The following is a 22872-nucleotide window of genomic DNA, read 5'->3' on the forward strand; positions in this document are numbered from 1 at the left end:
TAAACACACTTTGTAAAGCTGACTTGGGAGTCCCAATTTCTAGGGGTGCCTGGGTGGCTCACTTGGTTAAGCGCCTGACTCAATTTCAGCTCAGGTCATGATCTTAGGATGGTTGAGATGGAGCCCCACATATGGCTCTGTGCTCGGCAGGGAGTCTGCCCAAGATTCTCTCTCTTCCTCTACCCCTCCCCTGGCTCAGTCATGTTCATGCTCTCTCTCTCTCTCTCTCAAAATAAAATAAATAAAATTTTTAAGAGCCTGATTTCTAAAAACCCTTTTAGCAATTAACAACATGTTAAGGCAATTTATGTTAAAAGAAAATTCAAATTTCTCTACGAGGCTTAACTCACTGCCCCCCACACCAGATTTTGTAAGCCCTGCTTCTCATCCTCCATCACCTTGTCTGCCAATTCCATCTCCTAAATAACTGTTCCTGCTCTTCTCCAACTTCTGACAGTCACAGTCTGCAGTGTCATCTCTGATCTTTGCCCAATCCTCCAGATCTTTCCTGCAGTACCCAATGCCTTAGAGGAGAGATGATCTCCCTATAGGAAACTCTGATCCTATCACACATTGAATGAAAACACTCAATGTTTGCTGAAATAACAAACTCATCCCTTAAAGTCAAAATACTGAAATGCTGTCACATTTGGGTAAGTCCATCAAATTATATAAAATAACCTAGTATGGTACACGAATGGAAAACCCAGTAGGAAAAAAAAACACATGGATCAGAATATTTCCAATTTACACATCCAGTTGGAGGATTTAAAACCCTAGATAAACCTGGCATTCTAAAGAACACAGTAAAGATGTTTTATGGCACATAAAACAGGTTCATGTTTTACCTGATGGGTTAGCCTTTGGGTAAGCAGTGGGAGGGAATCTGCCACAAAATGAAACTCGTCTGGCGTGATGCTCTGGCAGCAGTTGGCGGCAATTGCTAGTGCATTTCTCTGGGCATTTATGCTGAAGAATTCTAGATACAGCAAGCAGTCTGCCAAACCACCCTAAAATACAGAAAACTGTTAAAGTGAAGAAAGACCCTCTCACAGCAATTTAAAAAAAAAAAAAGGAAAAGGACTAAGAAGTCTAGCACATCACTTTGGAAACACCACGCGCACCTTACAGAGACCGCAGTCTAGTAGCCAGCACAAATGCGGATCTAAAATCCAACGTGAAATGAAATAGTCCTTCAGTAGCAACACTTACCGCCTGCAGAATGGCTTTACTGTGTCTGCGGGATAACATCTCCAAGGCAGTCAGGGCCTGCTCTGCCACATCAATACACTGAATAACTTGCAGCTGGGAACATAAAAATAGGTAACTTAAGGCCATCACTCAAGTGCTTTTCCAGCTGCTTATCTTCTACACGAATAAACACAGTATTTTTGCTAATTCCATCAATCTATACACTGCCCCTAACTCTAACATGAAAACCACCATAGGAAACCAGTGATTTATGAGCTCAAGCTGTAACAAGTAAATATAGTTTCCTTCCAACTACCTTGTTCTGTTTAAAGACATAGAAAAATAGGTTTTACATAGGGAATAAACGAAATCCAATTAGATAACTTTCAATTTCTCTACTTATAATAAATGGGTTGTTTTATGTAACAAATTTTAAAATTCAAGTTTTACCCTTATGCCATATTCAAGGTTATCAGATAATGCAAATTTTATTGTGCATTAAAAAGAAAAAGGCCCTTAAAACAGACCAAAACACAACCTACCACAGACCATATGAAAAAATTTCCTTTCTCCACTGACTCACTTTTTAACCTTGAGCAAGCACTTTGTCTCAGCCTTCTCAGCTGTAAAATGAGGGTATAAATAGCTATGAACCTCACTGGGATATTTTCTAGAAATAATGAGATTATTTTAATCAAGTGCTTTAAGTTCTTCTCTGAAACATTTTATATTCTTGATAAATGCTCTCATTAAAAATTATTAACTGAAATGATTCCATAAATGCTTTATTAGCATCAACTTTAAACTACTGGTGTGCTAAACACAAAATATCTTTCTGACATCTTGGCTAAAAAATATACTTTGACTAGATAATGAATCCTTAAAAAAGTCTTTTAAGGTGGCCTTACAGTTCGATGTACTACTTTAGAATTTAGAAGTCAAAGAGTCTTCAACTTGATTCCCCTAGGCCTGCTTTCAAACAAGCTGAGCAAAAGCAGATTACCTTTTCTAGAAAGACAGGAATTGCGTCTACTACAACAGCAGATGATCGAGGAAGTGCTTCCATCATGTATGTTAAGGCTCGACAAGCATGGTTCATCTACAAATAAGACAGCACTTTCACTCAATAAGAACCCAAAATTTTATCTGGGGTGTTTAAAAAAATACACCACATACTTACAATATCGAAATTATGTTCCATCTGAAGTAATGTTATCTGTTTAAAAAAAAAGATGAGAACAAACTATTAGAAGCTATCTATACCCCTAGAAGAACTGTTTCTTCCTCTACATCAACTCAAATGGAAAGTATTAGTCAATACCTTATTCTTATAAAAATAGTACCAAGTTAAAACCTAGCATATGTACACAAGAAATGGTTATATTGAGGATGGCAGGATGCAGATTATAGCTCTGACTTGGGAACTGTGCTAGATAATCATCACCTCTCATGATCCCTGTCAGCAAACAAAGGCTTACAACCAACTCTTCTGGTACTTCTAGCCCCCTTCTCAGATGTCTGTTTAACAGGCATCAGTAAATACTTAATACCGAGAGAAACAGACCAGCAATGCACCGGCATTTGTTAACAACTGTACAGACAGATTCAAGACTACTATTTCAACTCCTGTGAATAAACTTCTCTACAAGCTGAGCTAAACACCATTTAACTCAGCTGTAAAGTCTTCAAACACATTACTTATCACATCAGAAACTAACTATGCACTAATTAAAACCCAAATTAATCATCTTATTCTACAACTACAAGAATGAGTCTACATTGATTTCTTGTAGTTTCCCTTGTGGACAAGACCTTAAGCAGATTTTAGCCATGTTTCTCAAAGGCAGAAATTGAAAACTGCTAGGGCTCTGTATGTACTCCAATCTCCTGAAGCAGCCAAAGCTACCAAAGAAATTTCCTATCTGGGGAAGCAATCATTCATAGTTCAATGGGAAATTTTAAATGCACTGAATTCAAGTTACAAAGTACACTTCAAATAAATGTATTGAATAATGAACATCAGATACTCTAATGCAATATTCATTTAATAGGAGTGCCTTCTCAGCTATGAATTATGCTAGGTAAAGTACATCTACATATCTGATGTCCTGATCACTTTCTTTGTTGGCGCGCATGCACACACACACACTCCCCATTCTGGGGTTCAATGGAACTCAAATCACCTATAACCAGTCATTTGAAACACCCACTGTAGATTGAAAGGGGTTGTCATGTTGACTGGAAAAGTAACAAGTCCTCCAATTCTTAAGATGTAATAAACATTGTAAGACCATGTTTGAGAGGAACTGCTCTAACAGATTCCTTTTCAACAAAAATGACCAGGGTCACACAAGTGAATGGTGACGGATGGATATATATACTCACAATATACAATTCTGATAGAAGATTAATCTGGCCAGTTCATTAACAACAGTCAGTATTACTAGCAGGAGCTGTCTTACACAGGTCGATGAAGCACTTAAATCTAATCAACAGCCAGCAAATCAAGTACGTCAGATTATGTGTCAACATTTGCACACAGATTTAATAGCATCTTTATACAACTAATAAAAACTGCATCTTACATAGTATAAGCCTAGTTCTTTGTTATTTTTTTAATAAACAAGAACAATAAAACAAGACAGTTTAATTCAGGAAACAAAACCAGCTCCTGGGGAAATGGGTAGGGTGAGTGTAAATATGGACACAGGCAAAATGTAACAACACAAAAATCAATACTGCTTTCACTGAACATCCAGAAATCAACATGCCAGCCCTCACTAGAATGGAAGTGGTAACAGTTAAGTCCAGTTCACACTATCCAGGTCTGCCTGACAGAAAGTGAAGACACTGGTCCATCCTTTCTCACCCTGCCAGAGCTGAGCCATCCAACAAGAACAAAAGATGGCATCACCTTGTTTCAAGGAGCTTCATTCAACTGTCTCCACAATTTGATAATGAGATCAAACAAGACAATCTGACACATCAGCCATGTTTTTGTCAACTTTATTTGCTATGTAAACGAAGACTTATTAACATGATACTTGGTTTTTAACTTCCAATATATTCATATACTGTATGAGTATATTCAGAATGATTATGTTAGTCTTTTGTTTTACACTCAGACTTAAATCTTAATTTCCCATATAGCCAATCTTTTTAATCTTGAACTAAGAAAACTACCAAGCTGTTGTTTAAGACTTACTGTGTTCAGGGGCCTACATTTAGTAGTGGCAACATCTCTTTCTCTTTTTGTCCCATTAAAAAGCTCAAGCAATTAAGATGTTTATAAATTCTAAACATCAATTCACGACTGTACTGAAAAACATCACTAAAAGGTTTTGTTTCATTTCTTTATATTTTTACTTAACGTAAAACCTAAGCTGGAAGGATTCACGTGGTATCGTGGCTGGAATGCTCTGCCGCTGCACACAATTACAACACAAAAGCTTTGTGGCCCACAAAGACCTGCCACAAGGGAGCAGCTTATTACTGCCCATGTATCACCAATTTAAAAGAGAGAGCACCTAAGTTTAGATATCACCTAATGCAACAAACAACTTAAGGTTTAAAACCAGTCATTTTAAACCATAAGAGACTCTCAATCTCAAAAAACAAACTGAGGGTTGCTGGGGGGAGGGGGGTCGGCAGAGGGTGGTAGGGTTATGGACACTGGGGAGGGTATGTGCTATGGTGAGTGCTGTGAAGTGTGTAAACCTGGCAATTCACAGACCTGTACCCCTGGGGATAAAAATACGTTATATGTTTATAAAAATTTAAAAATTAAAAAAAATAATAAAATAAAACCAGTCATTTTAAGTATCAAGAAGTAGGAGTTTAGAAAATTACAAATTCATTATTAGTATCACTGCCAAGATCTAGAAGCATGAAGTAAAAGCACAAAGCCACACTCTACCATCTCTTAATTCAAACCGTGTAAATAATCATGCCTCAGCAACGTTCAGAGAACTGAGATAAAATGAGGGGCAAACTCTCTTACCAAAGCTGGAACGACACTCTTGACAGGAAACCCTCCCAGCGTCTCCTCATTTCCCATAACCAATAGCTGACACATTTCGATAACTGCCTGGAGCTGCTGGCTTTCATCACTTGCTTGCAGTCCTTGCAGAAGCTGTTGGGCCTTGGAGCCTTCACAGGGAAGGAAAAAAATCATTACTTTTAAACATTTAAGGAAATTATTAGTAGGTATAAGGTGTGACTCTACGTGGCAGCAGGCTGCTTATCTTTCGATCCCAGTGAAAGGCTAAGTCTATACTAGGGCTAAGACAGGCTGCTGATATAATTCAAGACACAATTAAATTGGCTGAATTTATCTTAACTTAGAGTGATCTCACAGTATTTATAGATTTTTGTCTTTTAATTTTTCTTTTAAAATGAAACAAGTGGATTGGCTCTTATTAGCTAAAACAAAAAGATATCCGTAAGACTAATACGAATTGTTACCTCTGACAGAGTGCCTCTTACATACAGACTAAGCAAAAGCCTTCTGCAGGAATAACCTCCTGTTAAAAAGTGATGGCCAGCCTTCAACGAAAATCCACATACTCCTGAAGTCCTGCTCAGAATAAATGGAATCCTGGTAATAGTGGAAGGGCAAGAAAATAGAGATAAACAGAGCAATGTACCTGAAGAAGAGAGTGGAGAGAATGCAGTATTTTTTTTTTTTAAGATTTTATTTATTTATTTGTCAGAGAGAGCAGACTCCCTGCCGACCAGAGAATCTGACTGATGTGGGGCTCGATCCTAGGACCCTGAGACGATGACCTGAGCCAAAGGCAGAGGCTTAACCCACTGAGTCACTCAGGCACCCCTAGAATGCAGTATTTCTAACAGCAGCAAAAGACTGGCTTTTTCACCTCCTCTCATTCCCTTTGCATATGACTTCCACTTTTAAGGCCCAAAGAACTGAAAAACACTAAGATTCAGCTCCCACAGGGATAGACTATGGTCAGTGATCCAGGTAACATACTCAAAAATAAAGGCCTCAAAAGTGTTTCAAATTTTCATGAACACCTTCCTATCTGAAACCATAATTAATGTTCACCAAATTATAGCTAATGCTAATGTCAAGCCCTTTCTCTTCCTATACCTTCACAGGTTCTTGTCAGCGTAAGGGATTTGTCCTCTCCAAGTCATTAGAGAAACAGCTCAGAAATGTCAAATATGTAGAAACTGTCAATGAATGCGGAATTCGTATGAAACCAAAGTATTTTTATTTCAATTAAGTTATAGTGATCTTCCTAAAAGCATAGCCTTTTAAAGGGGACACATGGTGATCCTTGCAAGATTTAAGACTATGGCGAACAAATTGCATGTAACTATTACTGCCTACCCACCTTTACCATAATGAAGAATCTACCCAAAAATATACTGCAAGAACATCAAGTTCAGATGGCTGCCATCTTTAAAATGTTCAAACTAAACAGCAGTTCCACTTAGAGCAGGCCTATCATTTATGCACTGAAATGAAAGGCAAAACAAATGAAGGGACGATAAACTCTTGAAAACAGAAGAACCCTCAGTTGCTTCTAGATCTGCTTTCAAAGGATGAAACAGTTCATGTATCCTACTAGCACAACCACCCAAAACAGGAAAAACATATCCACTGGGTGTCTTAAAAACATGGAAGCTGGCAATTCTAGGGCACAGATCATGTTAGCATGGTCATAAGATACCACAGAACCTTAAACCAACTGAAAATGACAATAAGAAGCAAAAGCCATAATTTATGTTCTGATCAATTTTGGTTTTAGAACCACAGGAGCAAAAAAAAAAAAAAAAGAGCCACAGGAGCCCCAAAGCATCTTTGTCTATGTGGCTTATATCTAACTTGTATTTATTTACAAATGTGTCTGGAATTCAGAGAGAAAAAACTTAAATACCTATTAATTCATTATATACTAAAATAAACAAAGTTTTGTGAAGACCGTATTTTCTAAAACAGAAGTCAGTGATGAGCAGCGTTATAATTTTTTTGTTGTAAATTGTTTCAATGTCAAGCTTTATTAAATAAAACAGCAGTATGACCACCGCTGCAGCTACTCTCAATCTGTGGCAACATTATTCGAGATGAAGAATGCGTGAAACTCAGGTCCAGCTTTTTCACAAGGACTACTAAAAAGACATGTACTTACTGGTAAAGACAGTAAAATTAGTAACTTTGTTTAGCAAGGGCATCCTTACATAAAACTGGAATTATTTTGACTAGTAGCACTTAGCACTGAAGAATATAACGGCTACTAGCGCAACCTGGAACCACTGCTTTGATTCTCTCAAAAACGTACTAACAGTTTTACACATCACAGCTTTTGCAACATCAACAAAATTCAAACAGCAATGTAGAAAAGGAAAAACCTTACCAATTATTACTAGACTTTTGACCAATGGCTTTAATATTAGCTTTAATGGCTTTAATATTAGGGTTTCAGGAACCCCAGGCAAGCCACAGACCATAGTCTGAGAAGCACTATCACAGATCAAGGTAGGCAAACATTTTTTATAAAGAGCCGTAAGTATTTTGGGCTTTGCAAGCCATAGGCTCTGTTGCTTTCGACTACTCAACCCCGGCACAAAAGCAGAACAGACAATACATAAAACAAGTAAGCGTGGCCGTATTCCAATAAAACTATTAATAAACACTTCAATTTGAATTTCATTTAATTTTCACATCTCACAAAATATTACTCTTAAATTTTTTTCAGCCATTTAAAAATGTAAAAATCACTTTTAGTTCACAGGCTCTATAAAACCGAGCAGGAGGCTGAATTTGGCCCTGGGGCAGGAGTGTGCCAACTGCTGAACTGAATGGGGGAGAGAACTCAGAGCATTTCAGGGAGTCACAGGAAGATGCTGCTTTTCTTTTTCGTTTTTGTTTTTTTTTTTTAAGATTTTATTTATTTATTTGACAGACAGAGATCAAAAGTAGGCAGAGAGGCAGGCAGAGAGAGAAGGAAGGGAAGCAGGCTCCGCACCAAGCAGAGTCCAATGAGGGCACGATCCCAGAACCCTGGGATCATGACCTGAGCCGAGGGCAGAAGCTTTAACCCACTGAGCCACCCAGGTGCCCCAAGATGCTATCTCTGACTGAACTGGTCCCACCGGACATCGGCCCAGTTCTGAAGCTGTGAATGTGGCTGGGGCTGAATCAGAAGTTTTTGTAAGACAGAACAAAACCTTGTTAAGTCTCATGGTGCTCAGAAGACAAAGGCCCTACAGAGGGAGAAGGCCTGCCTCAAACATACACAGCCACTGGGTTCTACCCCCAAGACATCTGTGACATTTTCAAACTGCATAATGAATCAAGTCTAAGTAGACAGAGACTTTCAAGGATCTCAATCAAAACCCAAGGGGGATCACAAGGCACAAAGAGGGATGAGCCACAGGTGAAATGAGTCACACAAAACTCATTCTCGTCTAAACAAGTTAATGCCTGACCAGAACAAAATAATCAGCTCCTAACCCTTTGTTTCAATACAAAAAAAGGGGAAACAACTTTACTATGGAAAGTGTTATCTGGAGTGGCTTCAGTTCTTTTATACAAAATGATGAGCACATAAACAACTACTAGATGTATGAAGAAGCAGGAAAATCAAGACAGAGGGGCGGCTGGGTGGTCCAGTCAGTCAAATGCCTGGGATCAAGCCCTGCGTGACCTGAGTGCTAAGTTCAAGAGTTGGGACTCTTAACCAACTGAGCCAGCCAGGCACCCCCAAAGAGCAAATCTTTTTTTTTTTTTTAAGATTTTATTTGACAGAGAGAGATCAAAAGTAGAGAAAGAGAGAGAGAGAGGAGGAAGCAGGCTCCCTGCCTAGCAGAGAGCCTGATGTGGGACTCGATCCCAAGACCCTGAGATCATGACCTGAGCCGAAGGCAGAGGCTTAACCCACTGAGCCACCCAGGCAGCCCCCAAAAAGCAAATCTTAAAAGAAGTCAGAGGAAAAAGAAGACACTGCCTTGAAAGGGCACCAGTAAGACCTTTGTAATTTTTTTTAAACAATTTTATTTATTTATTTGACAGACAGACATCACAAGCAGGCCCCCTGCTGAGCAGAGAGCCTGATGTGGGACTCGATCCCAGGACCCTGGGATCATGACCTGAGCAGAAGGCAGAGGCTTTAACTCATGAGCCACCGAGGCGCCCCACCAGTTAAGACTTTGAAACAGAAGACATCACAAAGTGCTAAAATGAGAATTTTATACCTGGGAAAAATATCTTCTCAAAATTAAGGCAAATCAAGGGCTTCTCAAAAGCGAAGAAAAATCATTACTAGTACTCATTTACCACACGAAAAGAGAAGTTCTTCTGAAGAGAAAGGAAACAACCCTGATTAGGAGAGAAACTGCAGGAAGGAATTAAGAACACTGAAAATGGGATGTGTATGTGGACAAAAGAATACAGAATATGGATAATCTAAAACAACAACTAGGTCTTATTGTGTTTATCACACATGTGTAAGTAAAACAAATTAAAACAAGAGCACGGGGGCGCCTGGGTGGCCCAGTACGTTAAAGCCTCTGCCTTTGGCTCAGGTCATAGTCTCAGGGTTCTGGGATAGAGGCCCACATCAGACTCTCTGCTCAGCAGGGAGCCTGCTTCCCTTCCTCTCTTTCTCTTTGCATGCCTCTCTGTCATATAAGTAAATGAAATCTTTAAAAAACAAAAAAAAACAAAAAAAAAAACCAAAAAAAAAAAAACCAAGAGCACAAAGAATGTCAGGAGGTAAAAAGAGTGAAACTACTGTTCAGTTCTTAACACTAATTAGGATGTAATAAAGTATTAATATAAGGTAGGCTAGAACAAACCATGGACATACATTAAAATCTCTACAGTAACCTCTAACAGACATCTACAGGGATACAGAACTAAAAAGTTAGCAGAAGACAAAAACTGGAAAAAGGGTGCCTCAGTGCATCAGTCAGTTAAGCATATGCCTTGGACTCCCGGTCCTGATCCCAGGGGATCGAGCCCCATGTCGGGCTCGCTGCTTGGTGCGGAAACTGCTTCTCCCTCAGCCACTCCCCCTGCTTATGCTTCCTCTCCCTCTTTCTGCCAAATAAGTAAGAAGAAGAAAAAAAATGACGCCATACTGTTCGTTACACATGATGGAAGAAATGCAAAATGGTATGCCTCCAATAAGGCTGATTTACAACAAGCTACCCTAAACATAATGCAGGAAGAAATACGAAAGCGGTGTTTGACTGAAACACAATGAAGACTGGAAATAACCTGAATGTCCAAGAGGAGACATGATAAAAAAGCCACGCATCCCCACAGTAGAGCACTAAGGCAGCTCTACAAAAAGGAATCGGGAATCTCCTCTCTCCATGTGTAGCAGCTATACGAAGGGGATCACCAAAATACTGTTAAAGGCAATCTAAAGTGTATAAAGCTTTCTCCTCCTATCTTAAAAAGGAAGTGTGAAGCAGATAATATGAATTTGTTTTTGTTTTAAGTAAATAACAGAAGGACAAGCCATAAAATTAACAAAGGCTATTTGTGTGGGAGGAGGAAGCAAGGTAAAGGAAATAGCAAAAGCAGCTAAGACTTCCCTAAATAAACCTTATTTGTAGATCAGACTTTCTACACCATGTAAATATCCTATAAGGATAAAATTGAAGTTAAAATTTAAAAGCAACCTCTAGAAATTAAAAGCAAATCAAGCAAATGAACCAAATCAACTTGGAGGCCTGAATGAAGAGAAGGAATCATTTCAAGAGACTTTAAAATACCAAAACTTGACCACAGAATGAGTCCCCAAGAACAGCCAACAATAAAAACTTGAAAAATTAAAACTCTCAATAATATTATTTTTGGTGTTAAGCTAGAATTTTGAATTGTAGGAGAAAGCAAATAAGTGACCATGTTACTATCTTTGGGAACTGAAACTTCCGGCTTGGGAGAAAGAAGATACAAAATAAAGGTAGATAAAAACCTCCCGGTCCTAAATTTGAATTAACATTGAAAGTGGAAAACTCATGATTTTATTTTAAAAGATAAAATACAGGGGTGCCTGGGTGGCTCAGTGGGTTAAGCCTCTGCCTTCGGCTCAGGTCATGATCTCAGGGTCCTGGGATGGATGGAGCCCCGAATCGGGCTCTCGGCTCGGCGGGGAGTCTGCTTCCCCCACCCCCTCTCTGCCTGCCTCTCTGCCTGCTTCTGATCTCTGTCTGTAGATAGATAAATGGAAAAAAAAAAAAAAAAAGAGAAGAGAAAAAAAAGATAAAATACAATTATTTCCTAGGTTTGTTCATTACACGTACCTAATAACAATGATCACCCCAGGGCCACCTGGGTGGCTCAGTCGGTTATCGGTCCAGACTTCTGGTTTTGACGCAGGTCGTTATACCGAGGTCTTAGAATTGAGCCCCGCATCACTGCCTCAGCAGAGTTGGCTTCGGATTCTTTCTCCCTTACCCTCTCCCAGCTAGCGCACTGGTGCTCTCCCCTCCCCACTCAAATAAATAAAATCTTAAAAAAAAAAGGAAAGAAACCACCACAGTAGCAATGAGCAGACCTCCGCCCCAGACTATGAGCTCTAAATACGATCTCATATAAAAGAAACCAGGGTGTTCTCTGAGAAAATCCCTGGTTTCAGGTATCTGAGGTGGAGGTTTTGAGCCTGACGTATCAGAAAGGAAGTCACAAAAAACTGCTAGGGATCGTATCAGAAAGACTGAGAAGCCACCTCCCAAAAGATGCCATTATCCAATGACAGGACAACTTAATCATCAAAAAAATCACTGAAATGTCTCCACTTGAAAGTGATATTTAAAAACAACAATAATGGCACTTTGGAAAATGCAAAAACCAACTTTTCTCCAAAGTGGTATGGGGAGAAATTTGTTTTCCTATACCGGTTATTCTCCTGTGTAACAAAATAGAAGGAAGATATTCTTAATATATTTCTACTAAATTACTTCTTTTACTTCTAATGCATAAATTCTGCTCATTAGATGTGAATTACTATCATTTTATAATCCCTGTCACCTAGGCACTGAGTTTTGATGGCTTAAGAGACAATCAGACTTTATGTGCCTCCTAAGTATTAGAACATACTACCACTTTTGCTTAGTCTTTCCCCACCAAGGAAATAAAGAATAAAACTTGAATCTGAAAAAGCCTCTAGATCCAACCAGTTTATAAAGAAGCACACTTATACTATTTGAGAGAAGGAAACTTGATGCTCATTGGACTTACTGGACAATTAGTAAAGAAATTACCACTTTATTTTTCAGGTATGATAATGGTCATCAGGGGGGAGGGCTGGTCCTATGTTTTAATGGGCATTATCTTGAGCTACATTATTAAATGTGTCTAGATAATATTATATAATGCCTGGGATTCATTTCCTACAATGTGGGAGGAGGAATGTGGTAAGGGTAAAGACAAAGACTGGCCATGCAGTAGGCATCACTGAACTGGATCCTGGGGGGGGGGGGGGGCGTGGCACTTTTTCTACTCTGGTTTTATTCTGTGGCTCACATTAAATGCATGTGCAATGGTCAACCCTTAATATGAATTTGATATTGATGATTTTAATACTCTTTTTTTTAAAAAGAATTTATTTATTTATTTATTTATTTATTTTAGAAAGTGAGTAAGAGAGAGCGCACAAGCTGTGGGGAGAGGCAGAGAGAGAAGGAGACTCCCAACTGAGCAGGGATACTGATGCAGGGCTCAATCCCAGGACCCTGGGATCATGACCTGAGCAGAAGGCAGATGCTTAACTGACTCAGCCACCCAGGTACCCCTAATGTTAATACTCTTAAGAAGTTTTTTTCCCAGCCTTCTCCAAGAAATAAATGAAGTGGTAAAATATGTGAATCAAATTTCTCTCAAGGGACAAACAAACACACACACACACACCAACTTAAGAAATGTATTAACCGATGGCTATGTACAGATATTTTGATCCTGATTTAAATAAGCAAAAATTATAAATGGATTTATGAGAGGCCTAGAACATTTGCACTCTCAACAGGCAACTAGTAAAAGTAAGGATTCCTCTTAACCATGGTACTGTCTAAAATTTAAAAATTTTTGTCCTTATAGCTACAAATTCAATGACATGCAAATGAAATGACGTATAGGACTGCCTTAAAAACAATCTTGGGAGTGGGGAGAATGACTGAGGATATTAACTGAAACAATAATTGCTGAGGATTAATAATTATTGATGGGTTCGTGGAGGTTATTCTACTACTATTCTCTCAACTTTTGCATATATCTTATCTTTTTCATAAAACATATGCCATTGTCCTTTTCTTAATCCTCCAATGGTTCCTGAGTTCCATTATTGGTTAAACCCCATACTTGCTGCGGGCCTGACAGGCCCTACATGACCTTAATGACTATCTACCCTTCTCAGATCTCGTCTTCTACAACTCCACCCTTTCCACAGGCCCCTCTTGCTTTTTCTCCAACATGCCAAGCTAATTCCCACCTCTGGTGGTGCACTTCCCCTTCCCTCAGACCTGTACATGGTTGGTTTCCTCACTTCATTTAGGTATCCATGAATTCACCCTGCCTCAGAAAAGGTTACTCTAACCAGCCTAAGTATACCCCCCGCTAATCAGCCAACCTACATCCTCACTTTGTTTTCCTCCACTGTATTAGCGCTAACTGAAATTTTTCTGCTGGAGAACAGTCTTTTTATTGCCAGGGTCACCCTCTAGCATGGAAGCTCCATGTGGGAAACAACTCTGTGTACTATCCTGTTCATGACTCAGGACAATCCCAGTATCTAATAAATGACACTAAGTAAGAATCCTCCTTTAAGGGTTCATGAGAACTTTCCAACAGGGTACGTTATCTGAGAGCTGAGTGTCACGGCAGCGAAAACTAAACCAAACCAAACCAAAAATACCAACTGCTTCTTAAATTTCCTGTCAAATGCTAAGGCCAGAAACTTGAAAGGGACTTAAGCATAAATACACATATATGAGCATATGTCCACACATTAAAAAACAATAACAACAACTTGGAATATTTGATGGAAAATTATATTAGCACATATCAGTGAGGTCAGAGTCAATAAACTTCAGTTAACACTTTAGAAGTGTTGAAATTAATCATAACTAAACTCTAAAAATAGCCAGCTGATTCTTTGGAAACATTATCAATGAAGTTATTAAAAAAAACTGCTTAAATGTAAATTCTGCTTAAGGAAGCTAAAGATAATATTCTATACCAGAAAGAATTTAACCGGATTTGTAATTATGCAGAAGTTATTCCTGATACAAACTGCCACTTCAAGAGTCAGTGTTTTGTCTACCATATATGACAAGATCTCTGGATTATAATATGTTAATTTGATTAAATGAGTCTAGCGACTGGTAATTCTGCTGAGAAATCTTTTCTCTCCGGCTCACTCTACAGTTGACTGTCTTACGGATTAAATTTTATTATGCCACACAAAAATCAAGATTCAAATCTATGCAAATCATGCAATCAGATGCTATAATATAATCAATGTAATCATCTGAGATTCTTTACTATGCTAGAGTTAAACAAAGATTCAATCTTGCCATAACTCTGGATGATTTGCTAGTGACTCAAATCCAGTAATCAAAAATAAAAGTACAGAAGAACCTAGAGTCACTGTGTTTAAAGGCAAGAATGAGCACAAACCCTATTTTTAAAAACAGTTTAAAGTTCATGAAAACCTCCTTATATGAAAGCCTCCTTACAGCAATAGATAAACAGCAAAAACAGCACTCACCTAATTATTAGAGGTTTTGGGGGAGGGCAAATTTAAGAGTATTCACTTACTAGCTCCACTTCCAATTGTTCTATGGAAAAGTTGTGACATCCGGGGACCGAGAGGGCCAAAGAGATGAGGAGGAAGACCCCTGGCCTCTAACAAAGCTAAAGAAAAAAGAAAGGCATGAGGAATAGTTGAATTGTAAATGCAGTTGATATTACATAAAAATTTCAAGCAATTGATTCATCTCACACATAATGTTACTCCCCCCCCCCCCCATTTTTTTTTTTTTAAGAGAAACTACATCAAACTTTTCAGGCCACTCTTAGATATTAATTAATATAAATTACAACACCCAAGTGCTAGTTTGAAGGTATCTTAAGGTTTTATGGAGATACTAAGTATCAGTGCCAGAGGGGACTGTATCAAATGATCAAAGAAAAACCCAGAGTAAGTATTTACTTTGAAAAAATTATAGGTTAAGCATCCTTGTTGCTTTCCAACTGATACTGGTCATGAGATCTTCTAAAAAACATATGGAAAAATTATTTTTTATGAGGTCCAATAGGTGAGAAAAAAATGTGTTCACAAGACTTCTAGTTGAAAAGAGACTGCTATGAGTTACTTTAGGAACTTAAAAGCAATGTGAAAGTGCTTTCTAAATAATGTTTCTCAGAAGCCTCACACTGGGGATCTATCATACAAACCAACTGTGTGAACACAATAAAAATACATATCCTCCACCACCCATTTGTAAAGAGCATACACATAATATAAGGCTGCTTTTTTAAAAGCACACCATTAAAATACCTGGTGTTTAGGTATACACTTACATTCATTTTAAAATAGGTGACCAAGAACACAAAAGAATACAGCAAAAGCACCCCACTGGGACGCATTACCGTTAACGGATACCAGAGGATGACATTTTAAGCTATCCCCTTTTCAAAACCTTCCTAAGTCCTTACCAACTATACAAGCAATCGTAATGGAGAACATTTTAAAAACAAAAAACACATATTATCAGATTTTGTCTAAACAGTAAAAATAGAGAGCCAGATCATCTTCCAAATCCAAATCATCACAGATAAGTTTAAGTACAGGCATTGCTAGATTATGTTTCAATGAGCTTATCTGAATTAATTTTAACAAAGAACAGAAGTCACAGGCAGCCTGTGATAATGGTTTATTGTAAGCTCATTAACTGTCCTTACCTTGTAATCGTCCCATCTCAGAATCATCGGATTCACTCTCCCCAGAGGTAGTCATGCCCACAGCCCCTGCAACAGAACTAGAGGCTTCAAAAGGGGGGGGAGAAAACAAGGTGAGGGTTAGGAGAGGAACATTCAAACTCATTATGTCCGGTTCACCTTAAGAGAAAGAGCCGAGTTTTACAGACCACACCAACAAAAGCAGCAATTAAATATGTCTCCCCGTCACACGCTCAGCTGTTGCAGATTTCACCCTGTAGCTTCGATGAACGAAAGGATGGCTCAACTATCTTAGAGTTCAACAAGCAAAAAAATACAAGCTTTACATTCCTTCCATACATGGCTCTGACAGATTCCTCATGCCTCTGAAACTATTCCTAAATTGTCTTGTCCTGAAATCATGTACCAAAAGTCCATGAAGATCACACTGCCAAAACCACCATGAGGTTGAATAGATGGGGAATTAGTCACAATCGGAACAGAAAGCAAAACTGACATCTGGGGGCAACGTTCCAAGCAGACATGTGTCTTCTTCAGTCGGCCTTACTTCTCGGCTGCAGTTCTGACAACAATCACTCGGACGCTTTCTCTAAGAGCATGCAGATGATACCCTTCTTATTTCCAGGGTAAAATATGGAAGATACATATCACGACCAACAGCAAAGCAGTTTAGGACAAAGTAGAGGACAACTAGGATGTCAAAACCAGTGCAGAAAAAAGAGTTCAGATTTAGAAAGATTCTACTACCCAAAAAGCTAACTTGAGCAGTAATTCAGCCTAAGCAAAGAGAGGCTGATTCTATTATGAACCTGACCAGATGAAATTATATTCCTCTAAAACCAGCGGTTTTGCTGTTCCTCCCCTCAGTGTCCGTTGAGTCTTTAAGCATTTATTCTGTACAACTAACCTGTGTATGACAACCTTATCCACAATATCCTAAGCCCTGACAGAAGATCAGCCCAGAACATTTTTTATTGTTAAAAGTACATGGATAATGGATGTGAATTTACAGAGCTTTTCTGAATGGGATTTTTTAAAAATTTGCATTAAAAACGTATGGCTTAAACAGGAGACAGTAAACTATGGCCTACAGGCCAAATTCAATCCGGCACATCATTTTGTCAATAACAAAATAACATTTCTTTAAAACACAGCCAGACTCATTGTTTTACACATTGTCTGTTGCTGCTTTCCTGCTATAACTACTGAGCTGGGTCGTTAGTTCCAAAAGAGCCTGCAGGAAGCCTAAAACATCAACTATTTGGCCCTTTACAGGAAAGGTTAGCTCCCTGGTTTATATTCACAGGTTAGCAAGAAATACTAATATTAAAGCGTATCAGAGTTTAACAAAATCCACACTTCTGGGGAAGAAAAAAGAGTAACTGCATTCTGGAATGCTACTTACATGCGGCATTTACAAAATGCTTACCATCTGCAAGCGGTGTCTATTTCCTTACAACCATATAGGGAGGCTGCTCAGCTTTTTCACACTCATGAGATAACTGAGGCCTTGGGACTTTCAGTGTACTTACTTGCGCAAGTTCGACTGGCTACCCTCAGATCAGAGATCTGAGCCCCAGTGGTCTGACTTTTCATCAACTGTACTCAAATACTGTACTCTAATGGCCCCTTAAATATATTCTTCAGTACTAAATATATTCTTCAGTACTAATTTTTCATTCTAGTACAGCTGCTTCTTCACATTAAACAGAAATCTTGTTATCAAATACTGTTATTAAGGTTCCGATTATGACTGAATTTGTTAAAGTGACTCTTAAACTTTTAAACTCTTCCAATTATGTGCAGAGAAAATACAAAGCCTTAACAAATGAAGTCACTGTTTTTTTTTTTTTTTAAAGTACCCTCTGGCACCACATCTTTTATAAGGAAACAAAGCAAGGCAAAACAAAATTTCACTTGGGAAGGTAATGTTGGGTTTTTTCAGTTTATGTATTAGAGGGTCATCCTAAGGAGGGCAAGGATATTCTGATTTTTCATGGAGTTGGAGGGCCTGTTTTGACAGAAACCAGTCACTGAACCCATAGAAAAAAATCCTGCACCAGCCCACTGATGGCGAACAGTAATCATCTGTCTACTATAGTTCCCTGTAGTATTACAGAATTAGATAAACCAAACTAGCCTGGCCCCTGAGTGTCAGTTTATAAAGTGACGCAGGTAAGGAAGTGTTATCAGCCAACAGGAGTCAGTGATAAAATTCTTTAGTCAAGGCGTCAAACCTCCTTGGGCAGCTTGCACAAGACCTGTCCCGACACAAATATAAACCTAGGATTATCAAGCAGAGAAAATCTGATGCCAGATTTTTAAGAGGTGTCAATCTTTATCATGTTGTTGTTCAAACCACTACCTCCCCCACCTAGTCTTTATAGCGTATCTTCAGGGCACCATGCAAGACAGTTTTTAATACACAGCGAAATTAAAACTATGGAAAAAATATTTAAGTTAGAACATAAGAAATTTATCACAGAACTCCACATCTTTGTACCTTAACCAATAAGGCTTCTTACGCAGAAAGACAATAAAATATTAGAATGCTGATAAAATTCAAATTCACTGGACAGGAACCTTTACCAGATCCCTAAAGGCAATCAGTAGCAGGACTTTTCAGGAGTGTAATGAAAACATTTGAGCAAGGCCAAAATAAAAACTGTTAGTAATGTAATTATGCCTTACATGGGCCCTGGTTATCAGGTGATACAGACACATCTAATTTTTAGGGATTCTAAACAAAAGTAGTTAGGGAGATAAAAAACTGACAGAACTGGGGTTGCTTTCTTTTTTAAAACTCACCCTATTCGTTTCCTGTTAAGATTCTCAGCGCAAAATTAGGTGTCAGAACATAGGCTATTTTTCCCTGCCATCTGATTGTTTTGCAGGTGTAAGGAAGAATACTTGATTTCTCACTTTAGAGTCTCTAGTATTTATAAGACTTTACCAGCACTATGAAAAGGTACACAGTTCTGATAAAAGTCCAAAAGTAGGCCCCCAACTCATGGGAAAATGTGGGAAGCACTTTACTTTCAACTCCAAGAGCTAGCGTCTCTCTTCTATGAAAAAGGAGGGAAGTGGCTCCAAATAGAAGTAGATTTCAAGGTGACCAAACAGGTACACCGTTATCAACCAATTTTCCTAAGTGTCAACAATACTGGCAAAGTCAGGGTGATGGGAGTAGGTCTGCCGAAGGTGGAGCAATGCTTAAACACTACATGCACAAAAAGTAGTAAGCTTATTTCAATGATTTCACTGGAATAGGTCAGGAAGATGGTATCTCCAAAAATAAATAACGCTAGGGGAAAAAACAACCATAAAAACACTGAAGAAATTAAATCAATCTCTTTCAATTAATAAAAACATTATTTCAAAATAAATGTTTCCAATAGAGTGTTACATCAACTCTCTAAGAGCTGTCTGTGAATAGATGCTTGCCAAGAGATGCTCTAAGTCATTATCACCATCAGTTTATACTCCACACTATAGGGGTTTATTTCTCTTTAAATTCCAATTGTACATATGGAAAAACAAAAGCACATCACACAGAAGAACTTCATGCCCAGTTAATAAGGAATCTGCTTCTTCCCGCAGCACTCCTTCAGTGGGCCGGCAGAGAGGATGCCCACGGCACCTAGAAGGCATCCTGCTTCCAAAGCGAAACCAAGCGGTGCTCCATGGCCCACGTTATCTTTCCCCTGAACGTGGAAAATACTGAGATCACAGCACAACTTCCACTCTCAAAGACAAAGAACACAAGCATTTATGAGGCAGGCTTATGGACCTAATCCCCTGAAGCTTTTATCCTCTTATGTAAATTCACCAGGGATCAAAACTTCACACAGTGCCCCTCATCCTGCCTGTCAGTGGTACCATCTGAGATTAACTCTGGGACTGTGTGGGATGCGGAAGGACAGAGCCATCAGAAAGGCGCCCCTCTTTTTCGAAAATATGGATTTCAGAGTCCCACAGCCAGGGGCACTCCCACAACCTCAACCACTATGTGCCTCAGTTTTCCCTCATTGCTAAAGAGGAGGAGAACAGCAGTCACACCTCAGCACCTTGTTTTGAACATTAAATGAGAGTATATGTAAAGTGCTTAATACCGTGTCTGCAGCAGTGTATACTCTACAAACACCAGTTCCAATAATCACTGTCATGGGTCCACTTTAACACACTCGGCAGCTCCATTTCTGTCCTCCACGTGGGAACTGCCCCACTTCCATAGGCAGACTTGAAATAAACATTAAAACACGGAGAAGCACAGCCTGTGTGGCCTCAAGAGTTTCAGTGATTTATATGTGCAATGGGCTGCGGTTTCCCTCAAACTTAACCCTTCCACAAAACTATTCTTTAAAGAAAAAAAAAAAAGTGCATGAAAAATGTCCCGTCCCACCAAAAGAGATGGTTCAAGCTCGCCATGCCACTTAACATACAAAACCAAGACAGACAGTGGTAAAACTGTTAAGCTGGACAGAACGCTGAGACAAGCAGCACAAAACATGAACAGTGGTGGGCAAACTAGAACCTTCCTGGCCAACTAGGGCATAGGCTCCACCACAGGCCTGAAAGAAAACTAGCACACATGCCAACCTTAGGTGAGAGAGCCCCGTTAAAGTAAGAACGTATCTACACTTAAGGCCATGTGTATCATTCTGACAAAAGGGACTCATCACACCCATGCTCATAATGAAGTAATGACCTGTAACATCTTCCCATCTGTTCTTAATGTTGGAGAGAAATACTTAGGACAAGCTACATTTTAAAACCTATTGGAGACAATTAACTTCTCAAGTATTAGCCTTCTTTTCCTCTTGGTGACAGATACATTTTTAAAGCTGAAACGGGTGGGGGAGCAGCCTTATTTTTGTTGTGCTAAAATATCAAGTAGAATAAAAATAAGCCCATAAAAACATAAATGGCATTCTTAAAGTTCCTTTCGAGCAGAACACTTACTACTTTTTAGGGGTTACAACATTCTCCATTAAAATTTACACATGTATGAAGAAGCAGTAAGCCATATCCTTACTTTCTTATTACGAACTTAAATTTTCATTGTGCAACTATTGTATATCCGCACTGATATAGAAGAACCTTCACAGAAAGTGACGTTATTTCCTAAAATCCCTCTGAATGTAATTAGTACAAACCTGGACTTGGAAAAGAATTAAAAAACAAAACCAAATGAATCCAACTCATCAAAAACCAAACCTATAAAGTAAAACAAAGGAGAACACGTTTATCTGATGGTAATATCGAGTATATCTCTGTCTCTTCTCTTGCCTTATAATGGGTATGCCTGCAAGGTAATTTATCCCTCAACAAATCGGTAAGATACATAAATGCATTTTAGGGCTAAGACATGCCAATCTACCTGCGGCTCCTTGGGGAGTTTCGTCTGTCCGTGCAGCTGAAGAATTCACGGTCTCCTGGCTGCTTTCAGGGTCCGCCATTTTCTCCTGTCGACGAGCTTCAGCTGCTCCTCTTTTGCCCAGGCCAGAGCCTCGCCGACTGCAACAGAAAGATGCCATCACAGGCAGCACTACCAGTGACCAGGAGCAATGTCCATGCAGCACAAAGCTCCAATGCATGGAGCACAAAGCCAGTTTCTTCTTTTTCCATAGAAATTGTTGCAGAAAATCATTATGGGTAACAACCAGGACTTTGTATATTTAAAATTCTTCCAAGTTACACTGCATTCACAATACATGCTTTTGTGGTGCTATGAGATGTTGTCATCTTTACAAGGCAGAAATGATTTTTCAGCACTTCAGTTAAACGGAAAAGTGATTCCTACTGAAAGAATTCAACTCATTTAAAATAGATCCCCACTTCCAGGCTAAATAGTGGATCACTATACAGGCTATGCTTGACAATGCAGGGGGATGGGGGAAGAAGAGGAAAAGATGTGGAAAATTCTTATCACCTAAGTTCCAGATAACTTAAATCAACAAAAAAAGAACTACCCTAACAATGAACAAGAGATCCGTCCTTTAGAATAAAAAATTAAAGATTTAACATTTATAAACACATACAGACAACACTGAGGAAGAAACTGGTTTATGACTGAGGCACAGTGTAATATGGAAAGAATAATGATCAGTTATTTCTCACAAAGCAAATTACATTTTACTGATGATGAGCTTTTCTATTTTAATAAAGAAATCAGTAAGCAAATCAGGGAAAAACAAAAGATTTCCCCAAATTATTATAACTTGGTATTGTTTAAATAGCAGGCCTCCAAATTAGGAAATGAAGAAACACACTACTAAGGAAATGTTTTAGACCAAAGTCAAACTGCAGTGGAACTAGATGCTGGCCAGTAAACAATGAGGAAGCGGCAGGCGTAAGTGACACGTAAATGAAGGCTCTGAATTACCAGAGAGTACTAGAAGAGTCTGTTCTTCCAAGTGGTAAAAAATCCTCCCTAAATAGGGATTTGTTTAGCCAATCTTTTCTTCTATGGAAACAGCTCACTCCAGACCCAATTTACCAAGCTACAAATTAGTGGGATTCAAATTAATTCATCTATTTAACATTCAATTTGCATAACCCATGTGACACACGCTGTGCTCCACAGTTTGATGTCCTCAAGGAGTATTAGTCTAAAGAGAGATGAAGACACGGCTGCAGCAGGCTGGAAAAGCACGAAAGTTAAGACAAATTGCCACTAATACAGAAAAAGTCTGAGATAAAGAGCATTTCAGGCAGGCGGCTAATAGCTGGTATAGAGCATAACC

At 38.8% G+C, this 22872-nt stretch overlaps 1 protein-coding gene across 17 annotated transcripts in view; it reads right to left on the minus strand.

Annotated features, from left to right (window-relative positions):
* The window catches only part of TRIP12 (thyroid hormone receptor interactor 12), a 140957-nt gene that overhangs the window by 43095 nt on the left and 74990 nt on the right, over positions 1 to 22872 (minus strand). For 15 of the 17 annotated variants that reach the window (XM_032857420.1, XM_032857422.1, XM_032857428.1 and 12 more), the window contains 8 exons: positions 21507 to 21643; positions 16130 to 16213; positions 14984 to 15079; positions 5192 to 5340; positions 2372 to 2407; positions 2195 to 2290; positions 1213 to 1305; positions 849 to 1010 (listed from right to left, as the gene is read on the minus strand). In XM_032857420.1, the coding sequence (XP_032713311.1) occupies positions 849 to 1010; positions 1213 to 1305; positions 2195 to 2290; positions 2372 to 2407; positions 5192 to 5340; positions 14984 to 15079; positions 16130 to 16213; positions 21507 to 21643 (853 nt within the window). The remainder of the gene's footprint in view (positions 1 to 848; positions 1011 to 1212; positions 1306 to 2194; positions 2291 to 2371; positions 2408 to 5191; positions 5341 to 14983; positions 15080 to 16129; positions 16214 to 21506; positions 21644 to 22872) is intronic. The other 2 variants (XM_032857423.1, XM_032857434.1) reach the window with 1 other exon arrangement.

Source organism: Lontra canadensis, unplaced genomic scaffold, assembly GCF_010015895.1.
Source record: "Lontra canadensis isolate GAN:19392208 unplaced genomic scaffold, GSC_riverotter_1.0 scaffold13, whole genome shotgun sequence".
In the NCBI taxonomy this organism is placed as follows: domain Eukaryota; kingdom Metazoa; phylum Chordata; class Mammalia; order Carnivora; family Mustelidae; genus Lontra; species Lontra canadensis.